The sequence below is a fragment of the Tamandua tetradactyla genome, chromosome 25 (assembly GCF_023851605.1).
Source record: "Tamandua tetradactyla isolate mTamTet1 chromosome 25, mTamTet1.pri, whole genome shotgun sequence".
NCBI classification, from domain to species: domain Eukaryota; kingdom Metazoa; phylum Chordata; class Mammalia; order Pilosa; family Myrmecophagidae; genus Tamandua; species Tamandua tetradactyla.
Window position 1 is genome coordinate 38,081,568 of NC_135351.1, and position 22,122 is coordinate 38,103,689.

A 22,122-nucleotide genomic window follows, 5' to 3' on the forward strand; every position below is an offset into this window, starting at 1 on the left:
AAGCCGTCCCGGCTCCCGGACACCAGGGTGGTTTTTCGGGTTTCTCTCTTTTATTTCCCTTCTTTTTCTCCACAGCCGCTGATTTTCTGCAGAAAAGCAACGGAGAAAAAGACCCGATTTCGTTTCCCGTTCCCATCACCGCGATTTCCACATGGATGTGACGTGGGGCCCGCTTCCGAAATGCCCAGGTGACTCACCGGGGACCCCCGGGCGGGCCGCGGGCTTTCTCGGCGGGGCGGGGCGGGGCGGCCCCCCGCGCCCCCTGGTGGCCGGCGAGGGCAGCGCGGGCCCCGCGGCGTCACGTGACTGGAAAGTCCCGAGTGGAAAGCCCCGGCGGGCGGCGGGCCCTAAAACAGAAAGGCGAGAATAGAGAACTGCCCAGTCTGCAGCCTTCGCGGCCCGCCGAGCGCCAGCCCCGCAGCGAGCCCGCGGGGGCGGAGCGGCGACAGAGGGCGCCGGGAGACCAGCGGCGGCGGCACGACCCTCCCCGGCGAGCCCAGCGGCGAGCGCACCCGGCCCTGCGTCCATGGGGCTCCCGAGCCGGCCAGCACGCTGACCAGGACCTCGGATCGCGACAGGGGGCCGCGACAAGGGACCCCGCGCCGTGGCCACGCGCTGCCGGTGCGTACTTGGCGGGACTCTCGGGAGGGGCCCGTCCGGGTTGAGAGATGCCGCGCCAGATGTTGGGGTGACAGCCCTGGGCGCCCCCCGGCGGTCTGTTCCTTGCACATACCGCCGAGAACCTGAGCCGCCGCTGGCGGGGGGAGCGTCCGGCTGGTCGGCGGGCCGCGGGCGCCGAGCTCCAGGAGGCGTCTGTTTGGGAACTAGGGCGCTGCATGCCCGCCGCCACGTAGCCTTGCACGACAGCCCGGGCCTCTGCGCAGACCTTGCGGCGCCGGCCCGTTCAGGGCGGCGACCTCGACGGGGAGGGGGCTTAGGTCCTCACCCAGCCAGGCACAGGGTGTGGGGGCTCCGGTTCATTCACCTGTCCTGGGACCGCGGTCAGACGCTCAGTGCCCTGTGCAGGGGGCGGGAGGGCGTGTTCACGCTCTGTGGTTGCAGTGGGGTCAGGCAAGTTTGCATGCAGAAGTGGGTCGTGGCCTGCCTTTGGGGGATCCAGCCGAGGAAAGCTGTGCAGTCGGTCTTTGTCAGCCCGGGACGTCCCACATCCTGCCACCTGGTCGCTCAGGAAAGTCGCGGTGTTAGGAAAGGAAGGCGCACCACTCTCCCAGACCGCTGGGTTTTCAGTTCTCCCTGCCACTGATGTGTCCTTGGAAAGCCTGCCGTCCAGCGGCACTGGGCGGCGTTTTGCTGGAGACCCTGATGTCCCAGATTACAGAGCAGCCTGGCTCATGCCCCAATCTCATTGGCTGAATTGCTTCTTTGATTTTTTTGCGATTCTTTGCACAAGTTTTGAATTTGGGGATCTAGTGAGGAATTTGTTGATAAATAATTCATAAGTATCCCCATTGTGGACAAGAATATGTGCCCAAAGTAGAAAAATAAAACAGGGGGACAGAGACTTTGAGTGATAAGTTCTATAGCATCTCCTTGGTCCTAGTGACAAAAATTGGGAATTTATCTTGACGTCAAAGTGAGGCAACAACTGTTTAAAAAAAAAAGTTACCAGTCATATTGCATTCCTTTGAAGGAGGCAATATTGTTTGTTATGAGAGTTTAATCTATGAGTGAGATGACTCTGGCCAGTGATACCAACATTTGCATGTCCTGCCTATGGTCTGAGGCTCTCACTGTTTTAGATATTTGCAGAAAGATCTTTAGGTTCTGAGGAGAAGAGAGACAGAGAAACAAGAGGCTATTCTTAGCTTGTCTAAAAGCATTTGGCTGCCTGTCTGTCTGAGAGGCCTCAGGTGTGGTGCTCCAGGCAGGCATAGGAAGACCTGGCTTCTAGACAAAGCTGTCCCCCCAGGGATGGCCGAGTGGCCTGAGCAGGTCCCCTGCTTCTGGGCCTCCATTGCCTTAAGTACAGGCTTGAAGGGCTGTGAGGTTTCATGGAGGGGGTGTAAGGTCAGCATCAAGTATGCACCTGACTTCTACAGATGGTGCTCATTAGAGGGATGGATGGACAGATGAATGAATGAATGACATCGTGAAAGGGACTTTAGCTCTGCCACTGGGAGAAGTGTGCATGGTATTTTGTCCCGTCAGTGTTTGTCCCTTTGTTATTATTTTGCCCACTTTCATCTGCAGCAAATGACTAACCTCAAAGGACAGTCACCATCTTCCCAAGAGAATGACTTGTCCCAGGTCCCACTCGGCCATCAGATTAAGAATCTCAATCCAAAATTATTCCCTGCTCTTCAGAAGCAAACTCTCTCCTTTGAGTGGGCCATGAGAGGTTAAAACACTTTTTCAATGACTTGAAGAGATCCTGAACCCACCCCAGAGTGGCCTCCCTAAAACCTGGGCTGCTTCTCTTCCATGCTTTGTGGGGTCAGTGTCCTCCTCAATGGAAGCTTGACTTGCCTGCACAAAGAGTGCCATACAGGGATGGGATATGCAACATCCTGTGCCCTGAAATCACCTACGTCTTCTTCCTGAAATTAGGATATGTGACGAGGCAGCCTAGAAGGGCCGGTGAGGAGGAGCTGGGTCTCCTCAGCTACAGGCTGGAAAGCTCCCACGTCCCGCTGCTTCACATCATCCCACTCGGCTGGCGTGGGCTGTCTTTCATAAGTCCTGGCTGGACCTTTCTTCCTGCTTCCCACCCTTCATTTCTTCCCACCGGTTGGTGATGTTTGTAGATTTGGGGGTGAAAGGCCAGGTGGGAAATGCATCCGTGTGGTCACCTGGAGAACGATGATGACATTTGCTTGGCAGTCGAGTTGAAATCACTGCACTCCAGTGCCTGCTCTCAGAAGCGCATAGCTCATTATTCTGTTATTTTCTGTCCTACGTATTATTCTGACGTTGTGGGGCTCGGCGGAGAGGTTCTGAAGGACAGCCGACTGCTGGTGCTGACTAATTGCAAGGCAGCTTGCTGGAAATAGGCTTCTTGGTTGATTATAAAACAGCCTGTTTTAATTCTGTCAGTCTTTGGTGCAAGGAGAAAACGTGGATCAGCAGCCAAGGTGACAGCAGAAAAACCGTAGGCTTTTCCCCCAAATGTTTAGTGTCCTAGGACAGGAAGAGAGTGCTTAAAAGAAAGAAACGAAGACTCTGTGTCAGAACAAGGATTGCAGGGTAGGCTGGGAGGGTGGGTGGGGGGAGGGCCTCCAGGCTTGCTGGCCACACCATGCCTGTCACCTGTCACCCAGGGGCAGTCCAGGAGGGCGTCAGAATGAAATGGGAGCTGAGATGGAGGAGGCGGCCCAGTACCTGAGAGACATGACTGAAAACCCGGGTTATTCCCCTCCTCCTCCTCCTTCTCTTCCTCCTCCTCCTCGGTGCCCACTCCCCACCTCCCTGCTCTTGTTTAGACTAATCTTTAAAACAGTCTAGTGTGAGTTCATCTTTAGGGCTGGCGAGTGTCCTGGAAATAGAGGTGACAGATCTTTTGCCCACCGGTTAGGGTAATGGCAGGCTCAAACCCTGGGGTGTCCTGCAGGCAGATATGTAGGAGTGATGGCAAAGCTGGGCTAACGGGGTGGTTTTTCCCCCCTTCTCTTCAGGTGTGCTGGGGCACGATGGCTGAACCAGTTCTTCCTCAGGCTTTGTATTTGAGCAATATGCGGAAAGCTGTGAAGATAAGAGAGAGGACTCCAGAGGATATTTTAAAACCTACCAATGGGATAATTCACCATTTTAAGTCCATGCACCGATACACCCTGGAAATGTTCAGGATGGGCCAGTTTTGTCCCCAGTTTCGAGAGATGATCCACAAAGCTCTCATCGACAGAAACTTCCAAGGTGCCCTGGAAAGCCAGAGGAAGCTCAACTGGTGTCGAGAAGTCAGGAAGCTGGTGGCGCTGAAAACGAACGGTAAGATGTGCTGTCACTTCTTCTGTCTGGGAGAGGGTCTCCATTAATTAAATTTCACTAGCATTAACGCAAGACTCCCATCTGCTGAGGCTATAGCAAGGCAACTCTGCGAGGGACTCGTGGTAAATTTCCTGGGAATACTTTTCCTGGGGATCTTCTCTAATTGTGTGTAGTAGAGAGCAGAGAGCCTGGGGACTGAAGGATGCATTTCTAAACCTTTAGATACACAGTAAAGCAGTTGACGTGTGTCTCATTCTTGTGACTCTTTAATCATCTGTAAAATACCCTTCTCTGCCCAGTAATGGAAATATTAAAAGGTTTTCAGTTCAAACGAAAAGCATGGTGTGAAAATTGGCTGTTACCACTTTTCCCCATTATAATTAGAATATGCCTGTGCTGGCCCTAACTTCTAGAATTGATGGCATGCAAAGCATTTTAACCAGTGAATAGCTGTTGTGGACAGCAGGGCTTCTTTTGGCCCCTCCCTCTAACCTCAGTTCTATTGCCTGTGGTCCCAGAAACTGAAATAGGAAAATACTGGAGATTTGTAGCCCAGATTTTAGATCTCTCCGCCACTGTTTTTGGCAATTCCTAGTCACTGCTTTTCTTCCCGTCCATTCCTACTGCCTAGTGGTCCTTTACCACTAGCAGCTGTTTGCGGCTTTAAGCCTCACCGTTTTGCTTTTTAATTATTTCCATTGAACCAGAGCATGTACTGGTTGAAGAAACATCCAAGCATTGTGCTTTATGCAGACACAAAATTCTACTTTGTGGATGTTGATATTTGTTGCAAGTGTTCTTACATCAGTGATATCCCAAACCATCCCAACCAAGGAGCAGATACTCTTTGTTGACCATGATTATGATAAGAACATTAAGTTAATTAACTTAATTGGTACCTTCACTTTGGTCTTTCTTGATTTGGGTGATTTGGAGTGATTGGTGGACGTGGTTCTCTTGCTTTGGTCCTGGGTGTCTTGGGCATTCACTCAACCTCTTGCTTCTATTGGCGAAGCATAGATAGAGTTTTAGAGGCACAGGTAGAGAGAACTGGGCACCTGGAGTCTGCCTGGCCCTGGCTGAAATCAAGAGGCACAGAAACAGGTGATGACGTGGAATTATCATCAAAGGGGCTCATAGGTTGCCAGTTTGTGATTTAACTCTCTCCCATTTTGTCACAAAAAGAGATGGATTCAACTTGGGTAGAGTTGGAAAGAAAGGAACTCTGGAGAATTAGAAATATGACAGAAGAAAGGGGTCCCCTTATCATCATCATTAAAAGTTCTAACTGGCATTTTTAGATGGGACCTGCTCTTTCCTTAAGAAAAACAATGGACTCTAAATAGCAAAACCCTTATTTTGCAGCTATATTGTTTAAATCAACCGGGATTCATGCTACAAATAAAACTACAGAAGCAAGTGCATTTTGATAACACTTTCTGGGAAATAGAGATTTTTTAGATTCAGAATCTTTTTCCCTACTCCCAAGAAAATTCCTTAAAATTCTTTAAAAAGGGGGGTAGGGAGGGCGGGTGGAGGAGAAAAGCTATTTCTGGGAGGAAGGAAAACGAATGACTCTTCTTTGATTTTTATTAGCACCCTTTTTCCTATACCCCTCCCTCACCCCCATAAGGGGTTCTACAAAATCAATGGGCTGTTTGGGGAGGGGGTGATTAACAAGCATGCATTTGAGGATATGAGACTGCGGTGAATGAGGAAGGGAGTTGGTGGCATAAAATTGAAACTTCATGTGAAAAATTCCAGCGTTTATTGGCTAAAGAGATTTCACTTGTCTAATGAGTAGCCCTCTTCCAGCTCACCCGGCCACACCCACTTGGAAAGTCCAGGGTGCACTTCGCAGTTTAAATGTCTACACAACCAGAACAAAAAGTACAATAGCTGTTGCTCAATTGCTAGTCAAATAACTGAGCACTGGGGAATTCCAGATGTTACTTAGGGAATTTCATACTGGTGCATCTCAATAAAGAACTGAAAGTAAGCACCAGAAGAAGAAAAAAAGCCTTATCTTTGCTCTAGATTTTGCAAAGGGGAAATTTCAACAGAATGCAATAAATAGTTGCCACACTTCTGCCAGGGTACAGTGCTTAGGGATCTTTTGTTGTTGTTGTTTGTTTGAATACTTGTGTAGCTCATCTTTCCAAGTGTGGAAATTGAGGGCATACTGGTTCTGGATATAGCTATTTGTTTTCCTTTTTCTCTTACTATATAATAATATATTATTACATATTATAATAAATAATACAATACAGTAATATATTATTATATAGTAAGAGAAAAAAGAGTAATAATAGTCTTACTATGACTTAAATTGGATAAAATTACACGTGTCTCTATTGTCCTAGTTACAGAGTAGTATGAGAAAACAGTGTAGCATTTATTTATAGCATCAATTTTGCAATTACCAAAGGAGATTAAGATGTTAGAACTTTTAAGATGATCATCTTAAACATTTCCCTGAAAGTGCTGATTGTTCGGGGACTGAGAAGAATGCTGTCAGTATTGAATTGTATGTTTTAGCCTGGAAAAGTCACAAATTAATGGCATTAAAAATAGGTTTTTTTTTTTTTTCCAAAACGGCAACCCTGAACACTGAATTATTTTCAAATTAGTAGGCATCCAGGCTCCCTTTAACTTTGAGAAGGGAGGTTTTCGTTGCTAACGCTGCACTCACATTGAGCATTCCTGGGGTTCCGGGGTGTGGGCAGTAGGTAATCTGGTGTTGTGAGCCCCACTTCACAAACCAGGAGAGGAAACTCCCAGCGTAAAGCCAGGGGGATGGTCAAGTCCCGGCCAATGAGTCATAGCCAGACGGGACCCCGTCTGGTGACCCAAGCCGACTGCTTCCTGCTTCGTGCATGTGGCGCTGTGCAGCGTCAGAACCAGAGAGCAGCTGGGCTGGGACAGGGCCACAGCCGGGAAAGTCAGAGGATGTTGGAAAGGCATGGGAGTTCAGCAGTTATCATGGCCAGAAGCAAAATACCCAGGAAAGTGAAGGGATTTCCCCCAAGATCCCCTCACAAGTAGCCAGCCGTGGCCCCTTGGCTTAGTTGTTAGTGTCACCCATTAAAAGGTAGAGGGAAAGAAGGATTTTGTTCTGTAACATGGCCTTCTGCTTGTGAAGGGTCACGGGTGGGCTTTTGACCCGTGGAGGGAGGCTTGGCGTGGGCCTCCCTGACCCCCTCCTCCTCTTCTCTCCCGTGCTCAGGTGATGGGAACTGCCTCATGCATGCGGTCTCTCAGTACCTGTGGGGCGTCCAGGACGCGGACCTGGTGCTCAGGAAGGCTCTCTTCCACACCCTCAAGGAGACCGACACGCGCAACTTTAAATTCCGCTGGCAGCTGGAGTCGCTGAAATCCCAGGAATTCGTGGAGACGGGGCTCTGCTATGACACCCGGGTATGTTCTGTCCCCCGATGAGGCATCTTCCCACAGGGCACCACAGTGGGGAAAGGGCCCCCAAGACCCAGAGCCAGCCGCCACGGGGCCCAGGGTGCGTGGTCCACTCTGGGGGCTGTAGCTAACAGGCCACTGGGGGGAAAGCACGGGAACATCTCCCGAGGGGGGGACCCGGGAGCAGTCGCCGTGGTGGGTGCTGTCATTTTAGCAGAAGGACTTGTGCCGTGACTTTTCTGGGTTGAGTTTCTGTTGGGTTTTGGTTTGATTGCCCTGCAGAGGCTTTGCTGAGCCAGAGAATCAAATCCAGCCACGCAGCTCACCAGGCTTGGTCACAGGCTTGGAATTGTGAACATTTGGATGAGGGACTTTAATTTGATGCCTCATCAGGGGTTTTGTTTTATGTAAGCAGGTTCTGTCCCCATCCTCCTCCACTGCCTTGTAGTGGGAAGAGAGTGAAGGAAGAAAAATAGAATGGGGGAAAAAGTGTGAACGTTTGAATGGTTATTTCAAGAAACGGGGAGGGAAAAAGCTAAGTTATCAAAATGAAGAACAGTAGAGTGATTTATTTTTTCACATGAAAAATTGCATCCATGTCGCCCCCTGCAGAACTGGAGCGAGGAGTGGGACAACCTCGTCAAAATGGCCTCTGCGGACCGGCCAGCTGCGCGCGGCGGGCTGCAGTATAACTCCCTGGAAGAAATACACATATTCGTCCTTTCCAACATCCTTAGGCGGCCCATCATTGTCCTTTCAGGTGAGAAGCCCACCAAGCAGGTTGTTTGTGCTCAGGGGCCTTCCCGCCTCCACGCTGTGCTTGTCCAGGAAGCCGCGTGCTCCAGTGGCCAGATGCGCTTTGGCGAGAGCCGGTCCAGGGCCTGATTTTTCTTTTCTCTCTCTTCAAGCAGACAAAATGCTGCGAAGTTTGGAGTCGGGTTCAAATTTTGCGCCCGTGAAGGTGGGCGGGATCTACCTGCCCCTCCACTGGCCGGCACAGGATTGCTACCGGTACCCCATCGTTCTCGGCTACCACAACCAGCACTTCGTCCCCCTGGTGACGCTGAGGGACAGTGGGCCAGGTGAGGCGGCGCTGCGGCTGGCTTCCCTTAGACACGGGGATGCCCTCTTCCCACCGGACATCAGCATTTCCTCTTTTGCTCCTTACTTAAGTAGCTTTACTTAAATATATTATTTTTATTTAACTAGATCACTCTGCTGTTTACTTACTATGACAATAATGACAAAGCAGTGCTCATAATACCCCCTTTTGCTGTTGAGTGTCAGGGCTTGGGATGCACATTCAGGTGGCAGGTTTGTAGCAGGTGGGAGATATATTATACATCTGATAAATGCAGGCATCCAACACCTATAACAGCTCTTGGCATGGAGCAGGTGCATGCTGGCCACATTCGCTATTTTCGTAGTAGGTAGCCTCATGTGGAGTTGGCCTTATGCTAAGTACTCCACCAACACTCTTTACTCCACTTGTGCCCCTCTGCATCCCTGTGAGATATGGTTGTCATGGTCCTTTCACTGGTGAGGCAGCTGTAGCTCAGAGAGGTTAAATGACCAGTCTGATGTCACATAGTGTTGTAGTGGCAAAGCCCAGATTCAGCCTCGGGTCAGCCCCATTCAGGAAGCCTGGAAACTTTACCAGTGAAAGCTGCTATGACTGCCAACCAGTTGATACACCGTGGGATTCTTAGAAGCACAGTGCATTTTATATTCGCGTCTAGTGCCTCTTACTTTCCCATTTGGGTCCAGCTGTGGCTTGCCAATACTTTTCCATTCTTTAATTGCACCCTTTCTGTATTTACAGGTTTTAACCATTATATGCTCATTTGCATGTTATGTTTCCCCTCAGAAATCCGAGCTGTTCCACTTGTTAACAGAGACCGAGGAAGATTTGAAGACTTCAAAGTTCACTTTTTGACCGATCCTGAAAATGAGATGAAGGAAAAGCTATTAAAAGAATACTTGATGGTTCTAGGAATCCCGGTCCAAGGCTGGGATCATGGCACAACTCACTTGATTAACGCTGCAAAGTAAGCAATTTCTTCTCCATTGTGTTCTTTTTTTTTTTTATCTTTTACTCTTTCTACAACTTCAGCCACCTAAGCTGTGGCTACCCCAGAGCTCAGTAGTGAAGTTATCTGAAACCAGTTCCCTCCAACGTTAAGCAAATTCAGAGTCCAGTGTGTGATTCAGAGGATACTTTAGGCAGCACTAGTTTCATATGGGAACGAGTAACTGATCCATTGTGAATTTTCTGGATATTAGGATGCTTAGAGTCAGAGTTGTATGTTTTAAAAGTGTTTATATCAAGAGTAACGTTTAATAAAGTTGCCCTAATGCATAATAAAACATCTGGGAAGTGAAAAACTGTTGAAAACAAAAATTATTTCCTTGGCTCCTTGGTAAGAGGCAGCAGACACAGCCTGTTGTAGGATGGGTTGATGTAGGACCATTTGATTTTTGCCACATGGAAATGGGACACAAGACCCAGAGTGCATACGGTACAGATGCTTGATATTTAAACTCTGGATTTATGTTCAAAAGCAGCCTGTTTCTTAGCGTAAGGAATGACAATGAGGGGATTTGAGAATCCACTTCTCAAAGCAGGGATTAATGAATGACAGAGATTCCTGAGTATATCAACAGGATGCCAAGTTCCAAGGCAGTATGTCCTATAAAATAAAAGCTTTATTTTTTTCTCAGAATTTTATTTCTGAGAAGTTAGAAAAATAAAAGGGACTTCTTAAAGTAACAGTGAACCAATAAGTCATGGAGTCAGCTTAGGGTAGAACTTTCTCCAGGATTATCTGCAGATTGGGGTGGAACATCGTTGAGTAAATGAGACCTGGGTCTTACAAATAGGAAAACCCTCTCGGCAGACTATGTATTTGACTGTAGAGCCTGGAATTGGGTGTATTGGATGGTGTCGTCTGTATTTTGTCCTGCATTTCAGTGAATGGTTACAATAATGGAAAGTGGGTTAACTGGCAGAATCCACATTCTCAGTCTCCTGTGTGTGTTAAGGATGAAGATTAGGCGTGGTGTGTTTATGTGTTCTCATCTTTTTCCTCTTGATCTTTAGGTTGGACGAAGCTAACCTACCCAAAGAAATAAATCTGGTGGACGATTACTTTGAACTTGTTCAGCACGAGTACAAAAAGTGGCAGGAAAACGGTGAGCGGGGACGGAGAGAGGCGCACACCCAGAGCTCCCTAGAACCTCCCGTCCCCCAGCTCTCTCTCATGGATGTGAAATGCGAGACGCCAAACTGTCCTTTCTTCATGTCGGTGAACACACAGCCTCTGTGCCACGAGTGCGCCGAGAGATGGCAGAAGCGCCAAAGCAAGCCCCGCGAGCAGCACTCGCAGCCGGGCCCGGAGGCACTGCCCGTCCTGGCACCCGAGGCCTCCTGGGAGGAGGGACGTGAGCCCTTCGGCTGGGGCTCGGAGGAGCTGGCTGGGGGGCCCCGCTCGGCGCCCCCAACCGCACCCAGCCTCTTCCTGTTCAGTGAGACGACCGCCATGAAGTGCAAGAGCCCCGGCTGCCCCTTCACGCTCAACGTCCAGCACAACGGCTTCTGCGAGCGCTGCCACCATGCCCGGCAGCTGGGCACCGGCCACCACACGGACCCCGCCCTGCACCTTGATCCTGGCAAGTGCCGCGCGTGCCTCCAAGACGCTACCAGGACGTTTAATGGGATCTGCAGCGCTTGCTTCAAAAGGACTACGACAGAGCTCGCCCCCAACCCCAGCTCAGGCATCCCCTCTTCCTGCCACCAGCGATCCAAGTCGGACCCCTCCCAGCTGCCCGTCCAGAGCCTCGTCCCTCCTGGCTGCCTCGCGCAGGCCGCACGGACTCCCGAAGACAGGGCGGGCACGAGCAAGTGCAGGAAGGCCGGCTGCATGTATTTTGGGACTCCGGAAAATAAGGGCTTCTGCACGCTGTGTTTCATCGAGTACAGAGAAAACAAACGTGAGTGAAACAGACGTTGATCTCCCTGTGCAGCAGTGTCTGCACAGAAGGGACTCTGTTCTGAACATCAGGGAGAGGGGCCATTTGGGCCCCTGGGTGGAGCGGTTAGAGCTGCCTGGATTTCCCACCCACGGGGCTGGAGGAGAGGCACAGGGGATGCCTCGGCTCTCAGAATGCCATGTTCGCAAAATCAAAAATGCCCCAAGACAGAGCTAATGGAATTTGTCTGTAAAAGGTCATTGGATGTTTGGGCAGTTACAAGATTAGACTTCTTCTGAGAGCTTGATAGAATAAAGAGCAGTAGCTGGTGGTGGGGTGGGTTGATGCTGAGATGACCACCGTTCACGGTTTTAGAAAGTTGTAACTCCAAAGGAGAATGGCATTAGCATCTGTTATTCATTCCATAGTGTGATCTGTGGGCTGCACATCCCACAGCCAAAGATGCTTGGACCCTAGCAGGGCTTCACTTTCACTGGGTGGCATTGATGCTAGGCTGGTCTCGTGTGTGTGGTTAAAGCTGGCCTCGTCGGCTTTGGGCCCTGACTCGCCTCTCCGTGTCTATGCAGTGGCCCGTGCATGGTACTGATCAGTGTCCTCTCTGTTCTAGATCTCCTTGCTGCCTCTGGGAAAGCCAGTTCCACAGCCTCCAGGTTCCAGAACGCTGTTCCCTGCCTGGGCAGAGAGTGCGGTACCCTGGGGAGCACCATGTTTGAAGGCTACTGTCAGAAGTGTTTCATTGAAGCTCAGAGCAAGCGATTTCACGAGGCCAAACGGACTGAGGAGCAGCTGGTGAGACCTTTGGCGGGTCCCCCCTTGCCCAGCTGGGCCCCCTCGCCAGATGGTCGCTGTCCTTCTGCTCTGACAGCCGAGCAGACTGCCGAGGTCTGGGGAAGAACTTGGGAAATGAGTCCACATTGCCGTGGCCTGGGGTTGCAGTGCCACAGCCACTGTGGCTTTCCAGGGCCCCCGTAGGCTTGGGAATTCATTTCAAAAAGCAGATAAAGTCAGCCCTAAAAGAAAGCCTCCTAGAGTCCCCCAAATGCCAGCGTGCAGTCAGGGGCTCCTCTGGTCTATAGCAGAGAACACAGACTTCTGAGCAAGTCGGGGCTTCCTTACATCCCTGATCCTTTGCCAGGGGGGGAAAGGAGAAGGCGAGATGTCCCAGGGCTTCCACTTGGTGGCACATCAGAAAGCAGACTTTGTCAGCTTATTTAGATGTCATAGAAGCAGCACACAGGCCCAGCTTCTGCAGGTGCTGCTTAGCCTTCCTGAGGCTGGGTGTACCCCTCGAGTTCGGAGGGATGTCCTTGCTAAGCCCCCGTTCCTAGGCGTCCATGGTCTCTGGTCACCAGGGCCAGGCAGGTGCTGTCCTCCCCGAAAGCTCTTGTTCGAACCTTGCTGTGCATCCCCTGAGCTCTCTGTGTCTCTCCCAGCAGAGGTCCAGCCAGCTCAGAGATGCGCCTCGCGCCCCTGCCAGCACCTCCAGACCCAAGTGTGCTCGCTCCTCCTGCAAGAACATTCTGGCCTGTCGCGGAGAAGAGCTGTGCATGGAGTGCCAGCACCTCGGCCAGCGAGGGGTTCCAGGCACCTGCCGGGCTGAGCCCCTGCCTGAAGAGCCCCCGAAGCAGCGCTGCCGAGCCCCCGCCTGTGACCACTTCGGCAACACCAAGTGCAACGGCTACTGCAACGAGTGCTTCCAGTTCAAGCAGATGTACGGCTAGGGGTGCCCGGGGGCTGACCCTGCTTGGAGGGCCGAGAGCCAGTGGCCAGCGTGGCGCTACACCCCAGGGCGTGGCACCGTAGGCCAGTCCCTCTGCGCACAGGAAGGAAAGATAAGCTCATGTTTGGGGCCGTGACCTCAGGCCGGGCGGCCTGGGAGTGGTCCTGTCTGGCCCGAGAGCAGAGCTTGTGGCTGGCAGGGGATGGTGGCAAGGGGCAGCCCGGGGCTCCCTCTCCCACCAAGAGGAAGGCCAGGAACTTTGATGGCTGTGGAGTGGTCCCCGGAGGGGCCAGACCCCTGCATCCTGCCCATCAGCACAGCTCCGTCATCTTGCAGGCCAGGGAAAATGGGGGCCCATCAGGCGGGCCCGGACACAGTGGAGCTGAAACCCTGGACCCCTGGCTCACGGGCCTGTAGCAGAAGCTCAGGGAAAATCAGAGGTGTCCAGAGAGTGTCACGGTTTCTGGAGCCTCCCTCCCTGCCTGCTTCCTTTCCTATGACTTATCCAAACCGGAACGGCCCTGGACTGTGGTTCTGAGGCTGCTGAGACTGAAGAAGAAGTTCACACTGAAAAGAAAATGAGCTGCTCTTGATAATACATACCTTTCAAAAAAGCAGGATATCGGAGATGGAAGCTGTGTACCTGTTGATTCTCACTGTCTTCACTTCTGAAGAGGTGAGCTTGCCCTGACGTGCAGGTGAAAGTGTATGCATATAAAATAAACCCTTATCTTCTGTGTGAGGGGACTTTCTGATGACGTTGAGGTGCTGCCCTAGAGATTGTAGAAAGACTCAGAATAACCTATTTTCTGGTTGTCATTGGGGCACCACCTGTATGCAAAGCTTGCATGGACTTGACCAGCTGCCTTTTTAAAGGAAGCTTCCAAATTGTGTCTGTGTGATTCACTTTATTTATTTTATGACAAGTGTCAAGATTATTTAAATGAAGATATTTCCTCTGTTCTGGGGAAGAGTCTGTTTTGTCTTCTCGAGATGTCCCTTTTGCTTTGGGCCCTGTTTCAGAAGCAGGTGCGTGCCTGACCTCAGTAGGGAGTTGGCCTCTTACATACGCTTTGGTGACCTTCCCTGGGAAAGAAGGAATTGCGTCAAGAGGGAATTCGTTACTATATTCCTGTTCTTCTTACAAAACTTTGGCCAGAGTCACTTTCCAGCACGATAAGAAACTGTTCTTGGTGCTCTGTCTGTACCCCACTTGCCTACCTCCTTGGAGATGAGATGGGGAAGGAGCGGGGAGAGGTTAGGAGAGGTCACGGGGAAACGCACCTCCACGATGCTGGGTCCTCTGGTGCTGGGCAGCGTCCTGTGTGCAGTGACAGCGCACGGGGACGGCAAAGCCTAGTGACCAGGAGAGCCAGGAGGAGCTCCCTGTCCTTGGCCTGCATTTCCCCATGTGCTTTCTTACTGTCTTACTTGCTGTAAGAAAAAGAGGGGAAACACGTTTCCCCCAGAAGTAAAGTCTGCTGGTTTCTGGCCTGGATGCAAACCAGGGTCCATGACTATGGAGCCTCTACTGATTGACAGTTGTTTTCCACTTGCAGCTCACATCAGTCTTTTCCCCTGACAGATCTTTCCCAATTCTTTCTAAAGATAGCACATAAACTTCAATGTTTCCACCTAGTTCTTGAAAAGGTAGTGTTTTAATATTTTGCGTTTATCGATATTTTCATTCTTAATGTGAAAACAATGGAATTATTTATACTTTTTGTAGGAAGTATTTGAAATTTGCACATTTAATTAGCCCGAATAGAATGCTCTTTACTCTTTATTGGATTTCCTCAAGTTTTTCTAAATAATGTAACTTTTCACAAGAGTTGGTATTAAAAAATAAATTATTTCAGAACAAATCTTGGTGCTTGTCAGTTGTGAATGATATTTTTAAGAACATGCGCCCCAAACGAATTTATTTTGATGTACGCCTGGGCCACGGGTACAGCTCTCAGCCATGCGTGGTGCGAGGCGCTTGTTGGAAATAACAGCTGGCGTGGGGCACGCCGGACGCTCGGACGTGGCCTCTGGACTCAGGGCGAGAACGCTGAGGCCCACGGAGGCCCAGCAGAGGTGAGGTCCTTATATAGGATCCTGCTTTGGGGACCGGGAAAGAGACTGAGACGGGGGAGGACAGAGAAGGGGAGGGAAGAGAAAGAGTAGGAAGGGAGGGAGGCTGGCAGGATGACAGTTTCCTGGGCTCAGATGACCCAGAGGGGGCCCAAGGCTTGGAGGGCTTCTGGCCTCGCAGGCTCGCCATGCTGGGAAGTCGTCTGAGATACCCCCAGCCCCCTCCTCCGGCAACCCAAACACCCTCATGAAGGATGGATCCCCAAGGACTGGAGGGCTCTGACTCCCACCACTGTATGTGTGCTTTCATCTTTCCCTAGGGAGCCAAGCTTTCTTCAGATTCTCCAAGAATTTGATAACTTTCCAAAAAAGGCCAAGAGGGCTGAAAAAGAAGTCTTAGATGGAACTGGTCTTTGATTTGCCCTTGTCTTCGCTTCCCATCTGCAGATTGTCAGTGTCACCTCCCTGCCCTTTAGGGCTGCACACTCAGGTTATCCAACACAGAACTCATAATATTTTATCCATGTCTTCTTTCCATGCTCGAGGAAGAACGCTATAACCTTCACAGCCCCCTCTAGGTTTTCCCCACCGTCCACATCTGAACTTCCAAGTATCTCTCCAGAATGTCTCACAAACCCATTCTGTCCTCTCTTCCTGCTGCTGCTCTAGTTTTAGGCCTTCCCCACTTCCTTGTCCTTTGGCCTCCAGCCTCCTCCCCCTCATTGGACCTCTAGCCTCCTCCTCGTCCTTGAACCCTGGCCTCCTCCTCATCTTTTGGCCCTAGCCTCCCCTTTTCAACTAGTTTCCTAGCTCTACTAGTTCCTGTGCTTGTGAGTCACGGACCTGTTCATTCTTCTCTTCTAATGAAAACTCACTAGTTGCACCCAACATGGAGTGTATGCAACCAGGCAGCACAGGAGGCCTCCGAGTGTATTTAGTTTTTAACTTTAAAGAAAAACAATATAAATCACATTTTTAAAACTTCTTATATTGAAATAACTTCATTCTTACAGAACACTTGCAAAAATAATACAAAACCAATGCAGAGAACTCCAACATACTTTAGATCACATTTCACTAAGGTGTGGTATGTGGATTGGAAGAGGTGAGGGGGCACGTGTTCCCTGAGCAGCCCAGACCTGGGACGGGGGTTGCAGCAGTCTGCATTTACTCATTCGCTTTCCTCGTAATGAGACAAATTACATTCTCCTTATCTCTTGTCATGCATGTGATTTCATTGCCAAAAACGATGTAGGTGTGCCGTCTATAAACTCTCTTATCTGAACACTCAAACTTGATAGCCAAATTTTCCAATCTGTTCATAAATCATCCAAAATAGAGTTTCAGTGGGTTTTAAATGCATTTGTTGGAAATACTAACATATCGTCACACCTTCCCAACGAATTGACGTCAAAGAAGAAAGTGATTTACTAGCTAACTTTCCATAAAAATCTTTGTGTGATTGATAGACGTAAATAAAACATATTTAGCCCTGAATTAGGAGGCATAGTTAGTGTTATTTTCCTATCCATCTTCTATTTTTTTTCTGTCTTCTCAAGGTGTCTTTTTCAGTGCCAACAATCAAATAAAGTAAATTTATTCCTTCTCTGTATCTTGTTTTAAAATCCCAATACCTTATAATTTTAAGGTTTTATATAACGTAACAATTATACATATAGCAATTATATATTGTTATTTTATACCAATAATACATTTAAATTGATTTTAAAAATATACATATATTGTGAATGTCTGGTTAAAAATGTATTTGCAAATGACGTGAAAGCAAAAACATTTGGCATTCAATTTCCAACATGTTATGCAATACTCTTTACTGTTTGAACCAACTTGCAGATTCATTTGTCTGTTCTGCCACTATAAATATATACCATGGCTTCCAAAATTTTCTAGAACAGGAACTTTTTACAGTGTTAAAAATTATTTAGGGGCTGTGCAAGGATAACTCAGTGGTAGAATTCTTGCCTGCCATGTGGGAGACCCAGGTTCAATTCCCAGACCCTGTCTGTGCTTGCCACCGCCCCCCCACCCCCACAAAAAACACACCTCCTTTGTTAAAAATAAAAAATTATTTAGGATCCCAAAGAACTTTTGTTTGTGCATGTGTTACATCTCGGTACCATCTTAGAAACTAAAACGGAGAAGTTGGAAGCACAGACTACACAAGCAAACACTCCATTAGACATCAACACATGTTATGGAGCCTCTGGAATGTTCCAGCATATGCTTGTAAGAGACAGAATGTGAAAACAGTATTGTTATGAAAAGAGTTTGTGTCTTGTGGAGCCCCAGAAACAGTCTCAGGGTGCCTCAGGGGTCTCCAGGCCATACTTGGAGGACCTCTGCTCAGATTCGCCTCTTCACATCAGAAGCACCAGCAGGATGTTTTGAAAATCCCCACACCATGCCTGCCTCAGGCAGGTATCCAGTGTACCTGGGCAGGCAGGTCTTCCCCAAGTGCTGCTTGAGAAGAATCTCTCCAAACCATATTCTCTAGGCATCTGTGACCATGCTTCCCCAGCAATATAATTTTTTACACTTCCCTCCCATTGTATGTTCATTTATTTCATTATAGATTATATATATTTTACTCTATAAGTGTATCTGGCACTGTTTTAGTTTGCTAGCTGCCAGAATGCAACACACCAGAGATGGATTGGCTTTTAATAAAAGGGGATTTATTTTGTTAGTTCTTCAGAGGAAAGGCAGCCAACTTTCAACTGAGGTTCTTTCTTACGTGGGAAGGCACAGGGTGGTCTCTGCTGGCCTTCTCTCCAGGCCTCTGGGTTCCAACAACTTTCCCTGGAGTGATTTCTTTCTGCATCTCCAAAGGCCTGGGCTGAGCTGCGAGTGCTGAGTGAGGAATGCCCAGCTGCTTAGGCTGTGCTACGTTGCGATCTCTCATTTAAGCACCAGCCAATTAAGTCAAACATCATTCACTGCAGCAGGCACACCTCCTAGCCGACTGCAGATGTAATGAGCAACAGATGAAGTTCACGTACCACTGGCTCATGGCCACAGCAACAGAACTAGGCACCTTCACCTGACTAAGTTGACAACTGAATCTAACTACCACAGGCACATTACGAAATATGGAGTAAAACATGAGATAAAAGCTAAATAATAGAAGCTCTGCTGTTTTCCTGCCATGTCTGAGGCCCCTGCATCCAGCTGCTCTGGAGGCTACTGCTAGAAAAGCCTGTGCTTTCTTCTTCCTCTCTACCCTTCTGGGGAAGGCTTTCTGGGCGCCCTTTCCGCCTCCCACATCCCCTACTCCCTCTTCACCAGAGTCTGGAGGAGCTACTGGCTTCTGTTCTGTATCCTCCCAGATGTCCTGAAAACAATTTGCCATTTTGCCAAAGAATACTGAGGTCCACAGATGAGCCCCATTGCTGGACATTATCCAGCCTTGAGCAAGTTGTCTTGTGCCTCTGAGTCTCTGGCTCCTCAAGCAGGAAATACCCATTCACTTGGTTTTAATGTTTTTTTGTTTGTTTTCAATATTCGGAAACTGGTCCCCTCAACCTACCAGAAAAAGCCTTTTCCTATCAACCGTCAGGCTTATGGCTCTCAGCCCTGGGCACAGGTTAGACAGACTGAACCGAGGGCTTTTAGGCAGAAGTGAGCCCAGAGATTTTGATCCTTAAGGAGCCTGGGGAGGGGCCCAGGTATTGGATTTTTTTTTTAAAGCACAGGTGAATCTAACATGCAGCCAGGGGCTGTGGTCACCAGTAGCCAAAATAGCGCTCCTTTCACAGAGTTGTGTAAGCAGAAGGGACGCAGCCACTGTGCCGGCTCACGGCATTTAGAAGACAGGTGAGCAGAAGATGGTTCGTCAGCCCCACCAGGGGCGTTCACCAACCTGGCAAATAAAAGTTGCTTCATCTCCCAGCAGCCAAGTCACATCAACCAAGGACTGAGAGAAGCCCACGCGGATGGTTTACCAAAGAGGCCCCAACCAGACTCTCATCCACTGCACGGCACATCCCTGCCCCCACCAAAGCACATCCCCTGGGAAGGACCCTGCAAGCTGGACTCACACCCAGGAGAGCCACAGCTGGCTGCATGCGGCAGCCACCTCCTCCTGGGTATTGGGACACCCCCATCCCCAGGTCCCCCTAAGTCTGGGAAGGCCCTCGGGGGTCCTGTCTCCCACAGCCAGGCCTCCAGGCCCTCCCACCCCTACTTGTTGACTCCACTGCGGACTGCCCCCTGCCACCTCCCCACAGCCCACTCTCCTCTCCCCCTCACCTCACTCCTCAGGCCACAGCCTCCCTTAGGGCCGCTTTTACATTTCTGAGCTGGTACTTTTATTATTATTATTATTCAACATAACAATGCACAAACATTGTATATGATCATTCCATCCTTGATATATAATCAATAACTCACAGTGTCATCACATAGTTGTATATCATCATCATGATCGTTTCTTAGAACATTTGCATCAATTCAGAAAAAGAAACAAAAGAAAACAGAAAAAAATTCATACATACCATACCCCTTACCCCTCCCTTTCATTGATCACTAGCATTTCAATCTACTAAATTCATTTTAATATTTGTTCCCCTTATTATTTATTTATTTTTAATCCATATGTTTTATTCTGTTTTATTCATCTGTCAATAAGGTAGATAAAAGGAGCATCAGACACAAGGTTTTCACAATCACACAGTCACATTGCGAAAGCTATACCATTACACAATCACTTCAAGAAACATGGCTATTGGAACACAGCTCTACATTTTCAGGCAGTTCCCTCCTTAACTAAAAAGGTGATATCTATATAATGCATAAGAATAATCTCCAGGATAACCTCTAGACTCTGTTTGGAATCTCTCAGCCACTGACACTTTCTTTTGTCTCATTTCACTCTTCCCCCTTTGAGAAGGTTTTCTCAATCCCTTGATGCTGAGTCCCAGCTTATTCTAGGATTTCTGTCCCACATTACCAGGAAGGTCCACACCCCTGGGACTCATGTCCCACATAGAGAGGGGGAGGGCAATGAGCTTGCTTGTTGTGTTGGCTGAGAGAGAGAGAGAGGCCACATCTGAGCAACAAAAGAGGTTCTCTGGGGGTGACTCTCAGACCTCATTTTAAATAGGCTTAGGCTATCCTTTGCAGAGTTAAGTTTCATATGAACAAATCCCCAGATTGAGGGCACCATGAGCTGGCACATTTTTACCTCTCGGAGGAAAATCTCATTTTCAAGTTACGGCCCCCTCCAGCACCTAAAATATCGTGACTTAGAAAGCAATTATTTGAGAGACTCTGACTATGGCCTCTGACTTGCACCTGTACATTTTCAAACACGATTATAACACTTTATTTTATTGAGAATGGCATTGGCTACACAGGAATCCAAACAAAAGGAAAAATTCTTAATTCATAGCGTGAGGAGAGGTTCCAAACACAAGCGAGGATTTCCTAGGATTAAGAAATTTGGAGTCCTGAAATGACTGACAAAAGGAAGGAAGGGAAGGAATCTCTCTCGTGCTCTCACCCTCACTCCCTTCCTCTGCCTTCATCTCTCCCTCCCCCTCCCTTTCCCCCCTCTGCCTCCCCCCCCCACCAGTCCCTGGTCCATCCCTTTCCCTCTCCCGCCCCCCTCTCTGTAGGCATCTCTCTCTCTAACACCCCTCTCAATCTAACAGGCCTTTGATTCTGGGAAATTCTGCCCAGGGCTTACAAACCCAGACTTCCTCGGAGCCCCTGCTCCTGGAATCCTCCAGGTCTGGCGCGTCCCACTCCTTCACCAGGAGTTTAATGAAGGCAAGTTCAGCAGACGTGCTGGTTGAATGTGGAACCGATTTCACGGGCATCAATGCTTTTCTGTGAATTGCAGCTTCATCGTCAAACTTTCCAGTAGAACGAGTTGGAAACTAGGAAGTGGCTGACACTTAATTTTCACAATCATCTTTTGAAAACTTTAAGTGACTAGAAACCTGATTGTGATTTCATCCCTTCTTGAGGATTTAAAGACATCATCGGGGTTGTGGGTTGTCGTTGTTTTTTAAAAATAGATTTTATTTTTAGAGCACTTTTAACTTTATAGAAAACTAGAGTTCCCCATATATCACACTCAGTACACACACACACACACACACACACACACACACACACATGCCCTTTATTGACCTCTTCCATGTGTGGTACATTTGTTACAAATGATGAATCATTATTGATATATTAGTAATTAAAGGGCGTTGCTTACATCAGAGTTCATTCTGTGTTGTACAGTTCTACGGGTTTTAATTTTTAAAAATTCTTTTGAATTTTTTTATTAGAGAAGTTGTAGGTTTACAGAAACTGTAGCTTCCATGTACCCTGCACACACACAGTTATTAACCCTTTGCATTATCGTGGTACCTTTTTGCAACTGATAAAACAATATCATTATAATTATATTATTAATTATTGTTCAAAGTTTAAATTAGGGTTCACTTTGCATCATAAAGTTCTGTGGGTTTTTGACAAATGTGTATTGCCACATATGCACCAATACAGTAGCATATGGAATAGTTTCACTGCCCTAAAACTGTCCTGGGCTCCACCTTTTTGTCCTTCTACCCTCCTCCCCCTGAACCCCTGGCAACCACTGATCCTTTTCTGTCTCTGCAGTTTTGCCTTTTCCAGGACGTCACATAGTTGGAATCTCACAGTGCGAGCCTTTTCACTCTGGCTTCTTTTACTTCGCAAGATGCACTTAAGGTTGTTGCATGCCTTTTCATGGCTCCGTAGCTCAGTTCTTTTATCGCTGAGCCATATTCCATGTATGGATGTGCCACCTATTGGAGAACATTTGTTTGCTTCCAATTTTGGGCAATTATGAGAAAGGATGCTGTCGACATGCATGTGCAGGTTTGGGTGTGGACAGAAGTTTTCAACTCATTTGGGTAAGTTTGTGGTTTGTAAAGCAAGCGCTTTAAAGTAGAAATATTTGCCACTTTAAACACCACCTGTAC

The 22,122-nt window shown here is 48.6% G+C and overlaps 1 protein-coding gene across 3 annotated transcripts; it reads left to right on the forward strand.

Annotated features, from left to right (window-relative positions):
• Window positions 1-483: 483 nt before the first annotated feature.
• TNFAIP3 (TNF alpha induced protein 3) lies at window positions 484-15,658 on the forward strand. Of its 3 annotated transcripts, XM_077143273.1 has the most exons (9): window positions 484-621; window positions 3,633-3,942; window positions 7,169-7,359; window positions 7,966-8,113; window positions 8,262-8,435; window positions 9,221-9,401; window positions 10,454-11,343; window positions 11,951-12,132; window positions 12,780-15,658. In XM_077143273.1, exons 2-9 carry the CDS (start codon window positions 3,648-3,650, stop codon window positions 13,062-13,064), a joined length of 2,346 nt encoding a protein of 781 aa, XP_076999388.1. In that variant the 5' UTR covers window positions 484-621; window positions 3,633-3,647; the 3' UTR covers window positions 13,065-15,658. The 3 variants fall into 3 exon arrangements, with proteins under 3 accessions (XP_076999388.1, XP_076999385.1, XP_076999386.1); XM_077143270.1 differs by lacking the exon at window positions 484-621 and having other exon boundaries at window positions 636-3,942; XM_077143271.1 differs by lacking the exon at window positions 484-621 and having other exon boundaries at window positions 636-3,942; window positions 8,265-8,435; window positions 12,780-15,657.
• Window positions 15,659-22,122: the final 6,464 nt, after the last annotated feature.

Bases quoted from the DNA above. Each gene is read 5' to 3' on its own strand.
- TNFAIP3 (XM_077143270.1), top strand. From the start codon at position 3,537: ATGGCAGGCTCAAACCCTGGGGTGTCCTGCAGGCAGATATGTAGGAGT. The intron at 8,114-8,261 runs GTGAGAAGCCCA...TCTCTCTTCAAG, and splicing joins GCCCATCATTGTCCTTTCAG to CAGACAAAATGCTGCGAAGT. The intron at 9,402-10,453 runs GTAAGCAATTTC...CTTGATCTTTAG, and splicing joins CACTTGATTAACGCTGCAAA to GTTGGACGAAGCTAACCTAC.